This window comes from Eurytemora carolleeae, unplaced genomic scaffold (genome assembly GCF_000591075.1).
Source record: "Eurytemora carolleeae unplaced genomic scaffold, Eaff_2.0 scaffold1150, whole genome shotgun sequence".
NCBI lineage: Eukaryota > Metazoa > Arthropoda > Copepoda > Calanoida > Temoridae > Eurytemora > Eurytemora carolleeae.
The window spans coordinates 36,411-58,344 of NW_019397169.1; the positions used below are offsets into that span (position 1 = coordinate 36,411).

Here is a 21,934-nt window from a genome sequence, read left to right on the forward strand (position 1 = left end):
GGGGGGGGGTTGAGGGGGTTGTTATGTGTTTTTTTAATTGTTTTTATTTATTAATCAAAATGTCCTATTTAAACAAAAACTACTATTTCAGATCTTATTTTTACAAAACGATATTTGAAGCAAGAAAACTGGAAATATCAAAAACTTATATTTTTGTATTTCTCATATCAAACGAAAAAAGCTAATATATTTGTATAATTCATTCTTCAGGTTCTGTGAATTAAGGAAATGCAATGATTTAAAATAAATGGCCATTTGTTTAACTTTAGCAAAATAAATTGTTGCACACAGCTTTATTACAGCTTTGAATGTATAAAGCACATTTATAGTTGGCTTTTAAAGCAAATATTAATAATCGCCTCCCCACCCCTTGGCTCCTAACTACACTGTTGACCCCCCCCAACCATACTCCTCTTCCACTGTGCACATTACATACAATTGAAATGTTGGTTTTGTGAAATTGTAGTTTGTTCTAAGATTAAATCAATGAGTTCAAATTCAAATTATAGAACTCGAAAAGTCATGTGAAAGTATTTTTTATGATAAAAGTAAAAATCAATATTAAGAAAGGGACACAAAGTGCCAATTGTTTATAGTAAAACATTCATTTGCTCTCTTTTTTTTTATTTAAAATGCGAAAATGCAGAATTTCTAGATGTTCAGATATGATCTAGTATTGTTTAACCTTGATCAGACCGGATATACATACACCCAACCTTGTATATACTTAGATATAAACCTTTCAACTGCTTAGATAATCGGCTTGATTAGCATATTTCAGTCAGATAAACATTCTCATTTGAGAGATTTGCATCTAGCGAGTTGAGGATATACTTTATCATGTTTTTCTTTCATGATTTAAGATTACAGATCCCAGGTTTCTACTAAATTAAAACATTTTGAAATTCATAACATTTTGCCCAAAAATATGAACAGAAATTTAAGAATATTTAAGATTTTTATATTCCTATTAATATGTTCATAATTTAGAATATAATGATTTCTGTAGTTTATGAATTTCGAAGTTTATTTATCGTTTCCGGATTCCGGAATTTCGGAGTTAATTAATCGTTTCCGGATTCCGGAATTTCGAAGTTTATTAATCGTTTTCAGATTTTGCACGAATAAAATTCACGCTTGTTTCGATGTTTTTTCTGTATGCTGTAAGTGTATGCATATTTTTTGGGGCCTTTTTTCATTTTTAGCATTACATATATTGAATACTTTAAGGTTTTTTATTGTTATGATAAAACAAAAAATTTGACAGCATTATTTATTTTTACTATTGTTTGGTTTCGGGTTGGATAAACAAATATATAAATATATCTAAATACACATATTATTACTGAATAAAAGGAACTGTAAAGGAAAAATGAAAGGGGGGGTACAGGATGAAACCTGAGAATCTCAGTAGTTAAACGATACCTATAAAACATCGTGATACATACAGAAATCATGTGACCATTATACTGCACTGCTATTGGCTGAAGTTCTGGTGGCGTAATTAGGACTTTACGGACTATATGTAATAATATTATCAAATATATCTATTCAAATTGCAAAAAGAAAATATAATAGGAGCAAACCTGAGATGCTTAGGCTTCTGTAGGATATCGTCGTTTTTAGATTAATTACGTATTTGTTGAATATGATCTGTTTAATACTACAACTATTAACAAAATTGTATATTTATGAATTTTCGTATAATTTGGCACAGTTTTATGTCAATTTCTCGAGACAGGAACATCAGATAGATGTCTTATAGGTATCGTTCAACTCCTGAAATGCTCAGGTTACAGTCTATACCCCTTTTCATTTTTCCTTTACAGTTCCTTTAAGTACGTTATTTACATATATATGATAAACCTCAGATTTTTGTGTATATTTTCAAAATCTTCCAACCGCGCGCCAGCTGGTCATGGGTTTGACTTAAAATAGACTAAATTCCATATACAAAAAGTTTAAGGGGGGGGGACAATTTTTTCCATGGGGGGGGGGGCAAAAAGTTTCGGTGCGCTTCCCCTGCTCCAGAAAATATCATAATCCGCCCCTGAATTGCTTAGCGAGTTATATTTTCTAAAAGATCTAGTTAGAACTTAAATATTGTTACGCGAGCCATGCTGCGTTCATAAAGTCTATGTGATACCCCTGCGAATCTCTGAGTTCTCCCTGAGGATCTGTACAGAACGTAGTTGAGAGAAGGAAGTCTTACAATCCTATCCAGAGAAATACCACTCGGTACTTATAAGTTTCATTAGGTCTTTAGGGAATTCGCTAAGTAGCGAAACAAATATATCATTTCAAATTACGACTACAAAAGCTTTGTTTGATAAAGAATAAGTGAGATATCCATGTTTATCTCATTAAAATTGTCATTTTCAATTGTGGTTTCTCAAAAACAAAGATCTGCGCAGAAACAATGAAGAAAAATATTAGAAAAGCTAGAAAAACGACGATATCTACAACAATATTGATCAGATCAAGGTTTACAGTGCACCGTTGTGAATCCAACATGTCACACCTTTTTTTAATAAAAGGCTCACTTGAAAATACATGCACAGTCCCTTTAAAAGAGGAGAAGGTTACAACGTAAAATGATGTTTGCAATTATATTCTGAAAAATGTTTATTTTTTATTTTACACTCTCTAAGCTTGTAAACTATAGTAAGTATGTCTATTAATCCAAATATGATGGTTCTATAGCATGCGGAACTAACTAAAGCTAAGTATGTCTATTAATCCAAATATGATGGTTCTATAGCATGCAGAACTAACTAAAGCTAAGTATGTCTATTAATCCAAATATGATAGTTCTATAGCATGCGGAACTAACTAAAGCTAAGTATGTCTATTAATCCAAATATGATGGTTCTATAGCACGCGGAACTAACTAAAGCTAAGTATGTCTATTAATCCAAATATGATGGTTCTATAGCACGCGGAACTAACTAAAGCTAAGTATGTCTATAAACCTAAATATGATGGTTCTATAGCACGCGGAACTAACTAAAGCTAAGTATGTCTATAAACCTAAATATGATGGTTCTATGGCATGCGGAATTAACTAAAGCTAAGTATGTCCACGTCTTTTATGATTCTCTAAAGTGTCAAAAAAAAAAGAATTTGAGAAGAAAAGCTGAGACATTCAAAATCTAAAACACAAAAGAGAATGATTGTGCTTTTATCGATTTTTGTAGATTTCTATAAAAAAATTCTTTAATTTTTCAAAACATTTAAAGTTTAGTTGCTTAACTATTAAATTAAAACCATTTGCGCCGCGTAATGCATCTCAATATTTATAACGTAAAGACCAATCATAAAGTTAAGAAAAAAGGGGCTTAGACATCTTCATTCAATGAAGAATAATGGGGTTGAGAATGAAGGCTCGCTGAGTTTTGAACGAGGACATCTAAATCCCCGTAACAGTAATAAACTATAAAGAGAACTGTAGAGGCAGTTTAGAAAACAATTCCCTATCAACAAGATTTAATCATACATACTCAACAGTGAGAACCAGAAACCCGTGGTATCCGTCTTTAGTTTTTCTTCAAAACTTTGTAATTTGCAATACCTAAATTGTTCACAGCCGACCTCAATCTTTAGTTAATCTGCAGAATTAGTTTAGTCTTTATTCGATATCCTGCATGACAATCCTACCCAGTCAGGGGTTAAATTAGGGGAGAAATAACTAAATTGAAGATATAGATCCTCCACTTAAAAGTTTCCAGAGTGGATATCAAGATAAAGCAATTGGGATTTTGAGTATCCAACACAAATGTTTCCAGCTGAGGGCACTTTATAGAAATACAGGGTTTCCCACGAAACACGAGCAGTTGTTGAATAATTTGTTTAATTGTTTGATACCAAAGACAATTATAAAAATATTATATGGGAGTCCTGTTATAGTAAAATTGATTTCAAAATTCAAAGGAAAATATATTCAAGCAAAAGATTTGCTAAAGGAAATAAACTGCAAAAAGCCTTTAATAATACAGTACATGGAAAACGACATTCATAAACGTCATGTTTCGTGGGACACCCTGTAGTTTATTTTCAATTTAAAGCCCCCACGACGCGACATTTTATGTTTAAAAGACAAAAAGATGAAAATTCTACTTTTTTCTGGTTCTAATTATTAACCAAGGAAACTATCAGAAAAAATAAAGTATAAGGCTTAAATGGTCTGTCAAGTTGTCAAGTTGTCAAGTTGTCAAGTTGTCAAGTTGTCAAGTTGACAAGTTGTCAAGTTGTCAAGTTTTCAAGTTGTCAAGTTGTCAAGTTGTCAAGTTGTCCACTAGAGATGGGCGTAGTTTTTGTGAACGAACAAAATTGAAAATCATCCGTTGAGTAAAAACGATCTTGAAAACACGATTGCTTTAAACTAAACGAAGAAATTTTCCAAAAGATGTTGAAAAAACCTTCGGGTTTTTTAACGAACATACGATTATATCTTCAAAAAAAACTTTTGAAATTTTTAGCGGACAAAATTTTATTGGACGTTCGTTCAGTGAGAAAACTAACGAAATAGATGAAAAATAAACGATATATTTAAGAATAACAAAATCATTTTTTTCTGAACGATTGAAAAAAAACCCGAAATGGGTTGTTCACGATCGATGATTGAACGAAATGAAAAAATCCCAAAGAGCCCATCTCTTCTCTATCAATGTATACTTTTAAAGTTTTAAACTTTAATCAACGATTCGTAAGATTTTAAAATTTCAACTAAAATTATTTAAGAAAAAGATGGAAAAGAAAATTGAAGAGCTTTTTGAAAATATGTCAGCTCATGGTAAGTAATTAAGTAATGAAATAACAAAAATAAGCAATTTACTTTTTCATTTTTATCTTGGGCAACGGGCGTAACTTATAGGGTCTAGGAGAAAGAGAAAATGGATTTTTACTTTTTTTGTACTTTTTCTCTAAACAACTCTCATAAAAAAAATTCTCTAAAAAGCTATTTCTAATCAAAAATAAACATTATACTTCAATTTCTATTTAAAAAAGAAATAAAGGGAAACCAATCAAAAATAAATTTATCAAAACTAAAAGATCATGTTTAATAAGACACCCTGTATGATGAATTACCTATAGGAGTGCACAGGTTGGCTGATAGTAAGACGTTTAATACAAAATTTCTTTGGTTCACAACATTTTTTATTGGACTAATAGCAGCAACCATGTTCAATATATCCACTGTACAGGTATTCTCAATATATCCACTGTACAGGTATTCTCAATATATCCACTGTACAGGTATTCTCAATATATCCAATGTACAGGTATTCTCCATATATCCACTGTACAGGTATTCTAAACATAAATTTTCTAATCCCTTTATTTTTACAACCTTGTGATGTAAACCTTTGATATTTTAAACAATTCATCTAACAGAATCCATAATTTTCATAGTTGCAAAGAGGGATTAGAAAATCGGTGATTGTGACAAAGACTCAATTCCTTGTATTTCATGATGAACAAGTGTTTTCTCGGAGTCGATTTATTATAGGTTTTATAATATAACAAGCCTGACTCTCATCAATTTTTAATTTCTACAGATCACCAGGCAACAGGAGGGCTGAAAGATCGGCCTGAATGTTTATGCTAAAAATTATCTAACAAAGGAATGAGTCTTTGCCACAAACTCTGATTTTCTAATCCCTTATCATTGTAACCCAATATCTCAAACTATGAATTCTGTTAGATCAAATAATTTAAGATTGAAAAAACACAGGTTTACACCATTAGGTTACAAAGATATAGGGATTGGAAAATTTTAGTTTATGGCAAATTATCAATTCTTTTTAAGGATAAACTTATAAACTTATTAAAAACTTGTTTTTTTTTGTCCTTAAAGACTTACATTCACGGACCTGGGTATCAGTCAGGATTCAACTTTGCTCCCCTGGCTGTCAACGGAGAATTCCCCTTACCACAGGTACAGTACAGTACAGTACAGTACAGTACAGTACAGTACAGTACAATAGAGTACAGTACAGTACAGTACAGTAAAGTACAGTACAGTACTTTACAGTAAAGTACAGTACAGTACAGTACAGTACAGTACAATACAGAACAGTACAGTACAGTACAGTACAATACAGTAAAGTACAATACAGTACAGTACAATTCAGAACAGTGTAGTACAATTTAATACAATACAGTACAGTACAGTACAGTATAGTACAGTACAGTACAGTAAAATACATAACAGTACCGTACAGTACAGTACAGTACAGTATAGTACAGTACAGTACAGAAAAGTACAGTACAGTACAGTACAGATAATGGAATATTTCATTTTTGTGAAAATGGATTCCATGCCATGCTGTGCCATCCGTCTTGTGTTTACTTTTCCGCCCAAAGACAGTACACTGCAGTACAAAAAATGCGTACACCTCTGAAATAACTTTCCTAGCATTAGTACCTTGGGTCATAACAAGTTGAATTTGCACCATTAGAGGTTAGATCTTTTGTGTTGTCAAATCCTGGATCAATAAGTTATCCGTATTTATATAAAAAAATCTCAAACAAAATGTTTTGACCACTGATGACTGAATTTAAGCCAATAAAAAAAACACTTTAGATAATGGTTTGTGATCCAAACCCTTGGAAAGAAGATGCTGCAAAGGAACATCAAATATTTGCTAAAATATTGGGAAATTCAGTTTCTAAACGTAGATGATTTTTTTTTACGGAGAAACACGTAAAACTGTGGAAAAGAATGACATTCAAGCAATCTATGGTATATTTGACATGGTCTCTCTGTATCTGAATTATTTTAATAATTTAAAAAATTTTAGAAAAAAGAAATATGCAAAGAAATGTTTGAATTTTCTTTTGTCGCAACTTTTTCGTGAAAATAATTTTTTTTAAATATTTCGATGATATAAGATTATGAATATAAGCACTGAGCTGTATTTCTACATCAGCCATCTCCTGAACCCTAAACCTAGATCCTCCCTTACCCCTAGTAGAGAACAAAAAGGATTGCAGAGACAGTATGCCGAACTACTCGATGAATATGATAATGATACAATCAAACTTCTCGATAAGCTAACTCATTCTTGTCAGGGAAGAATTATTATTACACATGAAAGAAAAATGAATCAATGCAACTACTCATTTGATTAAATATTCGACGAGTCGGTTTTTCTTACAATTTATTATTATTTGCAAAGATACAAAAACTATAGGAAAATACTATACAAATCAAATTGCATGAATCGAGAACAGTTCAGAGTGATGGGGAATCTCCAGGGGAACCTATTAACTAGGGAGCTGGTCTTCAACTAACTGTTTTCCCCAGATTTCACTCCACCCTAGGCTAGAGTTTAACCCTAGTTCCCCGGGAGCTGGCCGGCCCTCCCACCAGCACCCGGGCCTCTGGAATAAGGGAACTTTCGGCGTGGCTTCGGTTTTCCGCGTGGCTTGGGTTATTTATAGAATTCACACACAAACAGGAATAAATCCGTTAGATTTGTAGAGGGGATGGTAGAGGGAAAAGAAAGGAGAGAAAAAAGACCATTTATGATCGCAGGAAAGATCAACACATCACTTTCCTGCAACATTATTTCTGTCCCAATGCTACATGCATGCCGATTTCCACATTTTTAAAAACTTGCTTTTGATGTTGTTGTGTGCATTATTTACAATTATTTTTTTCTAATCCATGCCTGACTTTTCTGCAGGATGGTTCAATATATAAATCATATTAGTCCTTCACATTGTTAATCTCTTATTATTTAAAAAAATATAATTCCAAATTCAAGGATTTGTTTGTGGCCTGTAAGATAGGTGTAGCCGACTTGGGCAAAGATTGCTGTTTAAAGGGACTGTAAGCATAATTTCAAGTGTCCCTTCATGCAAAGATGGCAATAACGAATTCACAACGGTACCCTTCAAACTTTTATCTGAACAATAATGTTGAAAATATTGTCGTTTTTGTAGGTTTGAAAGCGATCATTAATATATGTTTTTTTTTTGTCTTAGAAAGGCGCAAGTCACTTTTGAAAAGAGATCACAATTAAAAATTAAAGACATTGTTTTCAAACTTATACTTAACCCGATAAAGCTTTGTAAGGGTACTTTTGTGAATCGGGAATTGCCATCTTTGCATGGAATGTCACATGAAATTACGTCTACAGTCCCTTTAAAGTTTTTTGATTCTGGATTCTACAATAAACGATCTAAATGCTTTAGCACTGTCGGACGAATGAAAATAAGGAAGAACTATCTCAACAAGAATGTTTTTTTTTCATTTAAAAATGATCAATTTTAAAATTGAAAAATGTTAAAATTAAATTTTTTTCTACTTTCAACTTTTCAACAAGCTTTTGAAAAGTTAAATATGTGTCAAAATACTTACGTATGAAGGATTCCAAGTTCTGATTAAGTGTCAACATATTTCAGGTTCTATAAGCTTTGAAATAAAATTAACCAAAAAATGTCGAGTCTTAAACCAAAATGGGAGGGCCTAATTTTAAATTTTTTGAAAACAACTTAAAATAGTTAATATTAGTGCACCTACTAATGATGAAGCTTTTGGGTTCATGTTCTATGTCAAACTTCAAAACAGCTCAAACCAAAAACAAAATGGAGTCACTTTTACATCAGACGGAATATCTATCTCCGTCATTGACGAAAATATGAATTTCTACGCTTCCGGAAAATCCAGTTTGAGTCACCTGCCACGTGGTACGTATAATCAGATAAGCGTGGATAAGCAGACTGTGGATCGTACCAATGAGTGGAAGTTTTACCAGACGCGGCAATGCACTTTGATCGAAGACGAGTGCAACTGGATGCGGTGCCAAATGAATGTTGTAAGGACAGGTAACACAAGTTTTGAACTTAAAGGGACTGTAGACTTAATTTCAAGTGACTGTTCATTTGTAAAGGGACTTGTCTGATTCATATCTCGATGCTTCAACTTCAAAGGAACCTATGCAGTAGATTTGCTGCTGGAGCTTACACTGTACGCAGTGTACACTGTACGCAGTGTAAACTGTACGCAGTGTACACTGTACGCAGTGTTCACTGGGTTTAAAAGGAATTCAAGCGGAGTTCAAGAGACTTACACACAAAGATCTCTTTTCGCGATTAACAGTCAAAGGTTTGAAGGGTATTCCTGTAAATCGAGCAGTGCCATATTTGCATGGAGGGTCACTTGAAATTAAACATACAGTTCCCTTTAACTGTAAACTGGAAAAAAAGTAAATGGCTCATCATGCTAATTGCTTTGTTTAATCGAGCAAAGTTCTTTAAACAAATGGGAATTTTATTAATATAATAAATACTTGCAAATATAATAAAAAGGAAGAACTGTTCAGCATAATCAAAACTTAAAGGTATATTTGATGAGCTATATCCGTTATATTAAGGAAGAGTAAGAATTATAATGAACCAATTTAAAAAGTACTAAAATACCTGCATTACTATATACTTATAAAGAAAGAAAACATTTGCTGAACGTTATCATTTTGAATACCCATAGAATAAGAAATCTATTAAAGAAATTTTGTCAATGCCACAAACTCAAAATTATTAATTATATCTTTGCAACATGATGTTGTAAACCTTAGATATTTTAAACATTAGATTTTTTTATCTAACAGAATTCATGTAACATCTAAAGTCTGCGACATTGAGTTAAAAAGATATCTATGGATTAGAAAATTGAGTGTAAAACTGTACTGTACTGTACTGTACTGTACTGTACTGTACTGTACTGTACTGTACTGTACTGTACTGTACTGTACTGTACTGTAAAACTGTTTAAGAGATGAGGAGAAGTTTAGGCTGCTACCCTGTCTACTATGGAAGGAACTCAACAGCATTAAACTACTGTAGTCCTGAGATTCATAACTCTCTCTACACTAGTGATAAAATTCGCTCGATTGGAAGTTAAGTTTTATTCAAATTTTTCCATTGCTATTGTCTCGCAAAGAGGATATTAATTAATATTTTTAAAAAATTTAACCATTAAAATTTCAATGTGCATTCATTGTAATTTGGTTTTTGTAAACAAATATTTTTTTAAGGAATATCTTCAAGGTTTTTGTTTTAATAAAGACTTTTATTTTTTACATTTTATGTTTCAAAGTAAAAAAACACACAGAAAATTAAAACATTTTCTTTTAACTTTTCTCTAAAAATTAATAAAAAAAATGTTTTTTTCTTAGTGATTTCAGTGATTTTTCAAATTTTCTAAAATTCCGTACATTGCACTTTTAAAAAAAATTGAATAACAAGAATATACTCATAATTTTTGCTTAGACCACAGTGTATATGATATAGTCTGTCTCTTTTTAAAAAATCCGTACCCTGCACTTCACAACAAAATATGAATAACAAGGATATATTCATAATTTTGGCTGAGACCACGTGAATATGACAAAACATGTCTCTCTTAAAAAAATATAGAGTTTCATTTGAAATTACTTCGACAGTTTTTTTTTAGATCTTTCTATTTTATTTTAGTCGAATTGTGGATGAAATTCATGAGAAGTGTCGACAAAGTTGTGAGATTAATACGTTTACGACACAAATCTCAAGTGCTAAGATTGGAAGGTAAATATACAGAATATACAGAATATACATCTATACAGAATATACAGAATATACAGAATATACAGAATATACAGAATATACAGAATATACAGAATATACAGAATATACAGAATATACAGAATATACAGAATATACAGAATATACAGAATATACAGAATATACAGAATATACAGAATATACAGAATATACAGAATATACGTTCAAAATTTGTTAAGAATGAATAAACCATGAACCACCATTAACCGCTTAAAGGGTGATCCGATTTACAAAGGTACCCTTTACACCTCTGTTAGATCATAATTGAGTACTTTTACCTGGATGAAGAGGGTCACCTAAAGTTACGTCTGCGTTCCCTTTAAAGATTATTTTTAAAGAGATATTGGAGAGTTTTCTGATCTGGTGGATGATGTAGAGAATCTTGTCATTGTTAAAATATTCTACAAGTCCCTCTTCTATACAAGAATAACCAACACTGCAGATGTAAGTCAGGATTTTAAAAAGTTTTAAAAGATTATCAGATTACTTTGACTGAAGTTCTTATATATGTCTTTGAAACCTGATTGCGTAAACCTTTGATTTTTTAACTAGGGCTATTCAAAATTCATAACTTTAAATCCCTTCAATCATTAGTTTTGGTTTTCACAAGGGAACTTGACTCAAACTCCGGGGTTATAATCCTTAACTTTATAATTAAAGGGAGTGACCGGCTATGTAAGGTAGTTGAACTGAGTATGCAGTTTTGTGGAAAACTTCTTTCGGATTCATTGGAGACACATTACACTTTTAAAAGATCTGTAAATCATGAGTTTGAGCACAAATTCGACGTTCAAAACTCCTACTTTGGGGGTGGATACGTTTTCAGAATTCGTTTTATAAATTAAGCTTCATATTTAAAAACTGTAAACTCTGTAAGATAAAAAGTCTGACATTTTTTAAATATCAAAGGCCCACGACATCAGGTTACAAAGTTATATAGTTTAGAAGGCGAGACATCAATTCCTTTTCTCAGTTGTTAAAATCAAATATTGTTTCAGGGGATTGTCGATCTTCTTGCAAATATAGGAGGGAAGTTTAGATTTTAAATTAAAGTAATTAATGTAATTTGTTCTTTTTGGTTTTTGTATTTTTCCACTATGTTTAAAAGTAGCAATCAAGTGCACATAAAAAACTTTCTAATTACACAAGCCAATTTGTTAATTATTAACATTTAAACTTTTTAAACGATCATTTTTTAGAAAACTTTCTAAAAAAAATGATAATTTGTTTAAGAAATGTTTAAAACAAATCCTCCCTGAAGGAAACCTGGGTCTGTATATTGGCGGATCTCTGATCACAATAATTGAGTTTGCGATTATCGTGGTGAAAGGAGCCGCCATGTTGTTTTCAGCTGTTGCCAAGCATTTATTCAAAAAGTTACATCTCAGTACTATTGTATTTTAATTAAAACAGAATTAACCAAACAGAATGAAAGAAATAAAATGTGAAAAAGAAATATGATATTTTCGTAAAATATCTGTTTGAATAGTATAATAATAAGCATGGCGAAGTTGCCTAAAGATTTGTTTAAATGGGAAGATATGGGAAATTAAAGAAGCCAGGAGAGGGGATGGGATTAAAGATAGTAGGGGATAGGATTAAACATGGGAATTATGGGGGGTTAATGAGATGCTCAAGAGAAGAGGTGGGATTAAGAAGTGAAGGGATGGGATTAAAAATGCATAGGATTAAAGATAGGAAAATTAATTATGATGGACCACTAACCCATCTAGGCAATGGACATGCCGTTGACCTATGATTATGAGATTAAAAAAGAGAAGGGGCATGAATTTAAGATAGGAAGGGATAGGACTGTACTAAAAATCCCCTACTCCATAATAAATTCTCGGAACACATCTATCTAGCAAAGTCAACCAGGACAAAATCCACATGGGTACAATCCCATGATCTCAAACTATCAAACAAGCTATATGTCGATCCCAAATGATGGGGACAAGTCAATGTTCTAAATGCCCCTCAAAAACACAAGCCTAGCTATCAACAAGCTATATATCGATCCCAAATGATGGGGACAGTTCAACGATCTAAAAGCCCCTCAAAGACACAAGCCTAGCTATCAAATTGCTATATATCAATCCCAAATGATGGGGACAGTTCAACGCGCTAAATGCCCCTCAAAAACACAAGCCTAGCTATCAACAAGCTATATATCGATCCCAAATGATGGGGATGATCTGCTCTAAATGCCACACAGGGACACAAGCCTAGCTATCAACAAGCTATATATCGATCCCAAATGATGGGGACAGTTCAACGCTCTAAAAGCCCCTCAAAGACACAAGCCTAGCTATCAATAATTGCTATATATCAATCTCAAATGATGGGGACAGTTCAACGCGCTGAATTCCCCTCAAAAACACAAGCCTAGCTATCAACAAGCTATATATCGATCCCAAATGATGGGGACAGTTCAACGCTCTAAAAGCCCCTCAAAGACACACGCCTAGCTATCAATAATTGCTATATATCGATCCCAAATGATGGGGACAGTTCAACGCTCTAAAAGCCCATCAAAAACACAAGCCTAGCTATCAACAAGCTATATATCGATCCCAAATGATGGGGACAATTCAATGCTCTAAATGCCCATCAAAAACACAAGCCTGGCTATCAACAAGCTATATATCGATCCAATTCAATGCTCTAAATGCCACTCAGAGACACACAAGCCTAGCTTTGTCACAAGCTATATATCGATCCCTAATGATAGGGACGATCCTCTACCTGTTTATATTAAAACAGGGAATGAAAACTCTCGCACAGTGAATTGTACGGAGTTACTAATATAGAACTGACTTTATGTATATATTTATCTTATATTATGGGAATGGGTTGAACCTCAATGCTAACTAAGAATTAAAATTGAATAACTCTAATTCTAAGAAACAAACATCAATTGGAATTTGATTAAAAATTTCAAATCTAGGTAAACTATGAATGTCGTCTTACTCTCCATATGTTTTGATACACAGGGATAAACTTTCTACATAATAATAATAATAAAAAACACAAGTATAAAATACGAAAAATTAGAATATAAAACTGTTAGAAACTAAATGCACTTAAAAAATTAAATTTACCATATTTTTATTTTTATCCCTGTTCTCACATATACACTCTGGCGAATCAGCTGATTTGAATGAAATGAAACTCCTCTATGTGACAGTCACAAGATATTTCAAGTGAAAATTAGGATTGAATGATATCAAAAGAACAAGTTTTGACTACATAGTTGACTTATAAGGTTTTGGTAATTTCCTAGTATACGATTTTTGGACCCCCCCCCCCCTCCTATCAATTTTGTACATGGGTGTGACAGGAAGTTTCTTAACCTAACCCGTGGCCGCAGCGCTCGGCCCCCTAGCCCATCCTAGCCGCAGCGCTCGGCCCAGAAAGTGTCTTAACTAACCTAATCCGTGGCCGCAGCGCTCGGCCCCCTAGCCCATCCTAGCCGCAGTGCTCGGTCCAGAAAGTATCTTAACCTAACCTAACCCTAAATAACAAAAAATTAATAATAACAAATTTGCTGAAAAATAAATGGTCATGTACAAAATTGATAGGAGGGGGGGGGCCTTGGGGGTGGGGGGTCCAAAAATCGTATACTAGGACAGACCCAAGGTTTTTTTTTATTATTTTCAAATCAGTTATATTGCACATATGTTGTTAATGTGTTAAATGTGCGTGTATTTTATAGATAAAAACTATTTATTAAAAAATATCTTTTCGAGAATTTTTTTGATTTGTTTTATTTCAGACAGAATGAGGTGGGAAACGTTAACGATATTTCTTGCCTCGTTTTCATTTTCTTTGTGTATAGATGTGGCTAAACCAGGTAACAGAAAACGTGAAAAAAACGTTATTAAAAAATAAAAGTTTTTGTCTGTCCTAGAGAACGATTTTTGGACCCGTCTTATCAGTTTTGTACGTTATTTCAGCAAAATTATTATTTTATATTTTTTATTATTTTAGGGTTAGGTTAGGTTAAGATCAGCGCTTGGCTCAGAAGGTGTCCTAACCTAACCCTAAATATATACTAATTTTGTTGAATATTGTTGAAATTAAAGACCTGTCCTGGCCGCAGTGCTCGGCCCCGTAGCCTGTTATAGCTGCAGCACTCGGCCCAGAAATTGTTTAAACCTTACCTAACCCTAAAATAATAGAAAATAACTTAAAATTAAGGGTCTTGTACAAAATTAATTGGAGGTATAGGTGGGGGAGTCAAAAATTCGTTTTTTAGGACTGACCCATAACATGTTTAGCTATTGCTTTTCAAAGTCACAAAATATACTAGTAATAGCTGTTAAATAAATATCCTTATGGGACTATAAGCGTGATTTCACTCTCAGATGGAATTGCCCGATTCAAAACGGCACCTTTAAAAGCTTTGGCTGATTAAGACATGAAATAGATATCAATGTTCATAATTTAATTTTGAATTCTGATTTTTTAAATTTTGGTTTCTCTTCAATAGGGGCTTGCGCATTTAACTACAGAAGAACATGAAGGAATTGTTAATACTGAACACTATCACACTTGGAAAATCGACAATATCTTCCACTTTGTTGATCAGATACGGGGTTCAATGGTACCGTTGTGAATCGGACATGGCCAACTCTGAAAATAGGTTCATTTTGAAATATGATTACAGTTCCGTTATGTGTTTGAAATAAGGCTAAAAATACACATTTTTCAAGTAAACATAATAATAGGAAGGGGGGGGGGATTTGTTTTTCTTTTTTTCATGTTATTTTTCAGAATCTGTGTGAATTATTAATATCCTTACTTTTTTAGATTTTTTAAAATTGATTTTTTATGATACGGATTTTAAACATGTTCTTTCTAAAACATTTTTCAAGTTTTTGAGTTTTATCATATTTGTTCAACTGTTGAGAGGTTTTGAGAGACAAACACACAAACGGACTGACATTAGCATTTACCAACAATCTTTATAATTGTAGTTGCTCCTGGTTCCTTTAATATAGCTGGTGGAGTTGGTTTACCCATTGCTGGAGCAATCCTCAACCAGAATAGGTCCAAACTCTAGAATAGTTACAGACTCTAGAATAGGTCCAGACTCTAGAAGAGTTACAGACTCTAGAATAGGTCCAGACTCTAGAATAGGTCCAGACTCTAGAATAGTTACAGACTCTAGAATAGGTCCAGACTCTAGAATAGGTCCAGACTCTAGAATAGGTCCAGACTCTAGAAAAGGTCCAGACTCTAGAATAGTTACAGACTCTAGATTAGGTCCAGACTCTAGAATAGGTGCAGACTCTAGAATAGGTCCAGACTCTAGAATACTCTAGAATAGGTCCAGACTCTAGAATCCAGACTCTAGAATAGGTCCAGACTCTAGAATAGTTAAAAAATCTTGAAATCTTTCTTCAAACCTTTACACAATTAACCAAATAAAAAATTGAATCACTGCTAAAAATTTGGATACGTTGGATTCGCAACATTTTGCCTTCTTGGATCCGAATCCCTAAAGATGTGCGGATCCAGATCCAAGGGGAAAAATATCAAGGAAAACCCGTTCTAAAGTAATTTTTGATCTCAAAACACAAGTCTCATCTCTTGACAAACGAAAGATATTCTCTGACATGGTTATTCAAGGTTAATTAAGTTTCCGCATTTTAATATGCGAGAAAAAATAATTCTTTATTTGTTTAATAAATCAATAAACCAAGAAATATTAATGACCTGGATCCGTTTCCTCTGAGGAGTATGTATTTTAAAGACATTGGACGATTTTGGATAAAAAGTGGAGAAAAAAATGTTTTAATTTTCAAATACAAACCTTACTGGACCATAATTCTCCGTGATAACTACTATGGTAGCGTGTTATTGTTTTCTGGTATGAAAAAGTAAAATAACAATCGGCCAGGGGTTTATAATTTCTTTTAAATTATACCTTCCCTCTGATATTAGCCATGGGGTTTTTGGTAAATGTATTTGAGGATAATTAAGCATTAAAATTACATGTCGCTTTAAAATTTTCGAAAGAAAAAAACTTGAACATTAATTGTAAATTATTTTAGAATTTGTATAATTTATTTTTACTACGTTCCCCCCCCCCCCCAATTTTTGTTATATTGTTTATATCTTTGATTTGATTTACTGTTATAGAGCGCCTGCGAAGAATTTCTACAATATAACGAGTGGGGATGATGTTTTAGCTTTTCTTGCTTCATCAGGTAATTTATATTTCAATATTATAACTTTAATCTTCTGACTGCCCTTGTAATTTTCAGTGACCATTTTTAAAAGTAGGGCTTTCCGAATCCCAACGGTGCCCCTAAATATCTGATAAATAATGTGGAAGATATTGTCGTTTTTGGTTAGTTTGGACACTTTTCTACGTCAACAGCAACCTTCAAATAAAAGATTACGTTGGTTTTCCCTTCCAATTGTTAAAATAAAACAATGTTTAAATTTGTAAAAATAATTAACTTGTAATTTTAGGTCCAATGTTGCTTGAACTGGTGAAGGTTACTAGTACTGGACTCAAAAGTTATTCACCGGTAAACTGTACTCCACTAATATTTACTATTTCATGAAAAGAAACTGTACTTCACTAATATTTATTATTTCATGTACAAAAACTATACTCCACTAATATTTACTATTTCATGTACAGAAACTGTACTACACTAATATTCACTATTTTATGTACAGAAACTGTACTACACTAATATTTACTATTTCATGTACAACAACTGTACTACACTAATATTTACTATTTCATGTACAGAAACTGTACTCCACTAATATTTACTATTTCATGTACAGAAACTGTACTGCACTAATATTCATTATTTCATGTACAGAAACTGTACTTCACTAATATTTACTATTTCATGTACAGAAACTGTACTACACTAATATTCACTATTTTATGTACAGAAACTGTACTACACTAATATTTACTATTTCATGTACAGCAAACTGTACTACACTAATATTCACTGTCATGTACAGAAACTGTACTCCACTAATATTTACTATTTCATGTACAGAAACTGTACTACACTAATATTCACTATTTCATATACAGAAACTGTACTACACTAATATTTACTATTTCATGTACAGAAACTGTACTACACTAATATTCACTATTTCATGTACAGAAACTGTACTACAATATGTCCGGTGAAACTACAGTGACTGGTTCAAGAAATGATGATACTGTTACCATCAAGATTGAATACAAAGGTGATAATTAGAAAAACAGCGAAAATTCGTTAAAGTGTAACATCTTATTTAATACTAAGAAGTGCCCAGAGTTGCCCGTCGAATAAATTTTTTTATTTTTTTATTTCGAATTTTGAAAAGAAATTAGAATTTTGATAAATGCCTAAAATGCCTATGCCGGGATACTCGAGGGTTCTCTCAAAAAATTTTCAGCTAATTCGGTCTTGCCGTTTGGCCAGCTATAGCTAACATATATTTTATATTAGCGAAGTTATATAGATTTGTTTCTTAAATAAAAGGAAGATGTCTGGACAAAAATCTTACTTAAAAAACAGATCACATTTTATAAATCTCATTGTTTGTGGGACCTACAATTTAAAGGAGTCAAGGATGTGGTATTTATCAAAAACAATAAAGTTAACGGGTTTGAAGAAGAAAAAGGTTTAGGATGATCAATTCTAGTCGAATAATCTATTTTTGAATATTGATTATTTTTGAAATATCAAGGAGGATCTGCCAAAGCTACTGTTTGGGAGGCAGGGTTCATCTCATTTTAATGTTTAGGAGGGTTTAAGCCTATCAAGTTTACTGCTTCGGAGGCACTCTACATCTTTATTCAACTTTTAGTAGAGAATTAAATCTGGCAAATATACTGTTTTGGAGGCACATCTTGTTTCTTTTTTTAGGAGGATCTAAATCTACCGAATTCACTGTTTCGGAGGCAGAGATTAACATGGACATACAGGTCGGAGGATCAAAAGCTCCGAGGAGGCAAGTTTTTTTAATTTAGATTTTTTTATTTCACGTTAAACAATTGAACAAAAACTAAAAAACAAAAAGAAATTATTAATCTTCTTTAAAAAATATGATTTATCTTTTTATAAAATATAATAGACCTAAATATTTTTAGTCTCGCAATTTTTATAACTTTAAATGTGGAATGCATTTTTTTATATCATTGTAAATTTCTATTATTTTTGCCTTCTTTAAAGTTTTCTTTTTTTGCGAAGGTTTATTTTTTCTGAAAGTGTGCTAGGAAGTATTGTGCGTACCTTATTTCTGATTTTTTTTACCCTAATATAAATTGATTTATAATGAATACTTCTTTTTCAGTGATTACTGGCTAGTGACGAAGGCAGGAATATCAGTTTCATTTTCGTTTAATTCAACTGATGACAAGCAAACCGTTGATATTACTCCTAAATTTGGATACACTAATAGGAAGTAAGTAAAGGATGTATACACTAATAGGAAGTAAGTAAAGAATATATACACTAATAGGAAGTAAGTAAAGTATGTATACACTAAAAGGAAGTAAGTAAAGGATAGGCACACTAATAGGAAGTAAGTAAAGGATATATACACTAATAGGAAGTAAGTAAAGGATATATACACTAATAGGAAGTAAGTAAAGGATATATACACTAAAAGGAAGTAAGTAAAGGATATGCACGCTAATAGGAAGTAAGTAAAGGATATGGATATACAAATATAAGAAGTAAGTAAAGGATGAATACACTAAAAGGTTGTAATCAAAAGATGGATACACTAATAGGAAGTAAGTAAAGGATATATACACTAATAGGAAGTAATCAAAGGTTGGATACACTAATAGGAAGTAATCTGAATTACTCGCTTCAAACCCTACTTTTCTGATATCTTTTGCACCTGATAGTAATATAGTGTAAACCTTTGATATTTTAAACCAGAAAATTCAAACTAGCAGAATTAATAAATTGTAGTATCAATGGTTTACGATATCAGGTTGCAAAGATATAAGGATTGGAAAATTAGATTGAAAGTCAAGAAATCAGTTTTACAGTGAAATAAAAATAAAAGCAAAAGGAAATTTATAATATTTATTTCTTTTTCTATTTTTTCTATGCTTATTTGTAAATACAAATTTTACGACTTTTTTTTGATAAATTGTCAAATATTCTTATTTTAGAGCAGACCTGGCCTGTGACGCGAAGCACAGTGTTTGTGCTCCGTTAGCACTAACCTGGACCTGCACTGATCAAACTTTTAAAAAAGGAAATAAATCGATCAATCAATTATTTGAATGTTAAATAATCAAAACATTTAACAATGGTTTTAAATGGTTTTTGGATGGTCAAGTCAAAAAAAATGTGAACCATAGGATAAAGTGTACATTTATTATTTTCAAAAATCTACCAGCTTAAACAATCCGTGAAAAACAAGCACAGTACGTTGAAAAAGGGCGACCTGGAAACAACAGATAAAAGCTAAAATTGTCTTTGGATAAGAAAAGCGCCCTAAAGTTCATTAAAATATCCTGAGCAACTTCTACTGTATTAAATTAAATCTTTCTTCTTCAATTAATCCACTAATTTATCAATCAATACTGCCTGAAATAAATATAACTATTTTTTTCTTCCATTAATCGATTCATGAAATTATCAAATGTTAATTTAATCCATTCATGAAATTATCCAATGTTAATCTAATCCATTAAACCATTCATGAAATTATCCAATGTTAAATCTAATCGATGAATTGGGTCAGAAATCTTAACTGACTTAAAAGTTGGCGCAAATACAGTTATACTGCACATACCAGGTATATATCAGGGTGTATACAATGATAACCAGAAAGACTTAAAATTAATTTATGATTAATCAGACGACTTTACAACAGAATTTTATGATTAATGAAACGATAATAACAAAATAGCCCTATTCCTGCCAAATCCAAAATGTGGTCTGCCTTTATGGTACTTTTAATATTACCAGAGATATATATGTAAAGTCGTCTGATTAACTGTCAATTAATTCTAAGCCTTTTTGGTTATGACCGTAGAAAAATCATTTTACCCCTTCTCCATCTTCTTTTCCTCCTTAAAGGGAGTGTTCGCGAAAAATGAAAGTTGATAAAGGCTAAATCCGAATAAAATTTGGATTCGATCACTATTAATTTTACTTTTATCTAGCGTCTATTAAGAGAAAATGTTTGAAAACGCTTATTTGCGGTTTCGTTATATATTACAATATACACGAGTTCTAGAGTTGATTTGGGATATTTTGAACGCAGTTAACAAATCACAATATTTGTTATCAAATCACAATATTTGTTATCAAATCACAATATTTGTTATCAAATTTTCTGTGAAAACTTGCTTTAACGAAAAATCCGCGATAAGTTACACTCGCATCATATAAAAATCAAAAACCTTGTTTTGCGACCGATCCCCATAGAAATCATTTTTCTTCCAATTTGTAAGGAAGCTTTAAAAATACAGATCTTAATTTGACCCCTTTTTCTACTCCAGACCTGACCTGATTCCGATTTCTTTATCTTCATTTTTTCTTCTCCAGGAATGAAGTTGCAGCCCTTCAAGACTGGTGCTGCTAAGCCTGCGTAAGTGTTATCCTAGTTTTTACGCATTTAAATTGTAAAATTATGTATGTTGTGTTCTTTTCAAACCTTTTGTAAATCTTGGATAGTTTTTATGTGACCGAAACTGAACCTAACAAGAAAATAATTGTCCGCCGAAATTATTTTTTTTTAGCTCAAGTCTAATCTTTGAAACAATTATATCCCAATACAATGTAAGAGAAGGGTTAAAGGGGAGTGGCAGGCTTAGGTATGGTAATTGAGATAAGAGTGCAGCATTAAAGAGAACATTTTTAGGATTAAGTTGAAACCTTTAAAACGCTTTTACAATGTATAATTGCTGAGTAAGAGTACAAATTTGTTTGTTAAAATCACTAGGATGGTCTATAATGGAGGCTTGCTCTCAAGAATCGAATTCAAAAAAAAATTTAGAAACTCAACAGAAAACCGTAACATAAATGATTTTACAAACTAATTGGTTGTTTAGAAACAGGTTCGAAAATTGAAATAAACTTACAGAGTCTAATTTCATTTTTCTGTAATACTGCACTGTGACCCTCTCCTAGTTCTGGTTCTAGCATTAGATTATATTATATCCAGGTTTGGATACAGATGGGACTGTGATCCTCTCCTAGTTCTAGTATTAGATTATATTATATCCAGGTTTGGATACAGATGGGACTGTGACCCTCTCCTAGTTCTGGTTCTAGTATTAGATTATATTATATCCAGGTTTGGATACAGATGGGACTGTGTC

General features: G+C 32.2%; 3 protein-coding genes and 1 long non-coding RNA gene across 4 annotated transcripts in view; all 4 read left to right on the forward strand.

Moving 5' to 3' along the window:
- The first annotated feature begins 4,764 nt into the window (after positions 1 to 4,764).
- On the forward strand, positions 4,765 to 7,851 carry LOC111712473 (uncharacterized). The gene is made up of 6 exons (XM_023487087.1): positions 4,765 to 4,792; positions 5,095 to 5,204; positions 5,858 to 5,938; positions 6,587 to 6,631; positions 6,895 to 7,074; positions 7,773 to 7,851. The coding sequence occupies exons 1-6, from the start codon at positions 4,780 to 4,782 to the stop codon at positions 7,839 to 7,841; spliced, it is 498 nt and encodes a 165-aa protein (XP_023342855.1). The 5' UTR covers positions 4,765 to 4,779; the 3' UTR covers positions 7,842 to 7,851.
- A 197-nt stretch (positions 7,852 to 8,048) lies between these two features.
- LOC111712474 (uncharacterized) lies at positions 8,049 to 9,938 on the forward strand. Its single transcript, XM_023487088.1, has 3 exons — positions 8,049 to 8,226; positions 8,522 to 8,835; positions 9,783 to 9,938. Exons 1-3 carry the CDS (start codon positions 8,123 to 8,125, stop codon positions 9,908 to 9,910), a joined length of 546 nt encoding a protein of 181 aa, XP_023342856.1. The 5' UTR covers positions 8,049 to 8,122; the 3' UTR covers positions 9,911 to 9,938.
- A 290-nt stretch (positions 9,939 to 10,228) lies between these two features.
- LOC111712478 (uncharacterized) lies at positions 10,229 to 11,641 on the forward strand. The gene is made up of 3 exons (XR_002767468.1): positions 10,229 to 10,572; positions 10,947 to 11,052; positions 11,607 to 11,641. It is a non-coding gene; the product is annotated as an uncharacterized LOC111712478 (long non-coding RNA).
- A 2,737-nt stretch (positions 11,642 to 14,378) lies between these two features.
- Positions 14,379 to 21,934, forward strand: part of LOC111712461 (uncharacterized) — an 8,816-nt gene continuing 1,260 nt past the window's right edge. The window contains exons 1-11 of the mRNA XM_023487073.1: positions 14,379 to 14,461; positions 15,588 to 15,660; positions 16,756 to 16,823; positions 17,092 to 17,150; positions 17,760 to 17,844; positions 18,510 to 18,594; positions 18,937 to 19,047; positions 19,772 to 19,857; positions 20,350 to 20,403; positions 21,159 to 21,201; positions 21,841 to 21,931. Of these exons, the coding sequence (XP_023342841.1) occupies positions 14,389 to 14,461; positions 15,588 to 15,660; positions 16,756 to 16,823; positions 17,092 to 17,150; positions 17,760 to 17,844; positions 18,510 to 18,594; positions 18,937 to 19,047; positions 19,772 to 19,857; positions 20,350 to 20,403; positions 21,159 to 21,201; positions 21,841 to 21,931 (828 nt within the window). The 5' untranslated portion in view covers positions 14,379 to 14,388. The remainder of the gene's footprint in view (positions 14,462 to 15,587; positions 15,661 to 16,755; positions 16,824 to 17,091; positions 17,151 to 17,759; positions 17,845 to 18,509; positions 18,595 to 18,936; positions 19,048 to 19,771; positions 19,858 to 20,349; positions 20,404 to 21,158; positions 21,202 to 21,840; positions 21,932 to 21,934) is intronic.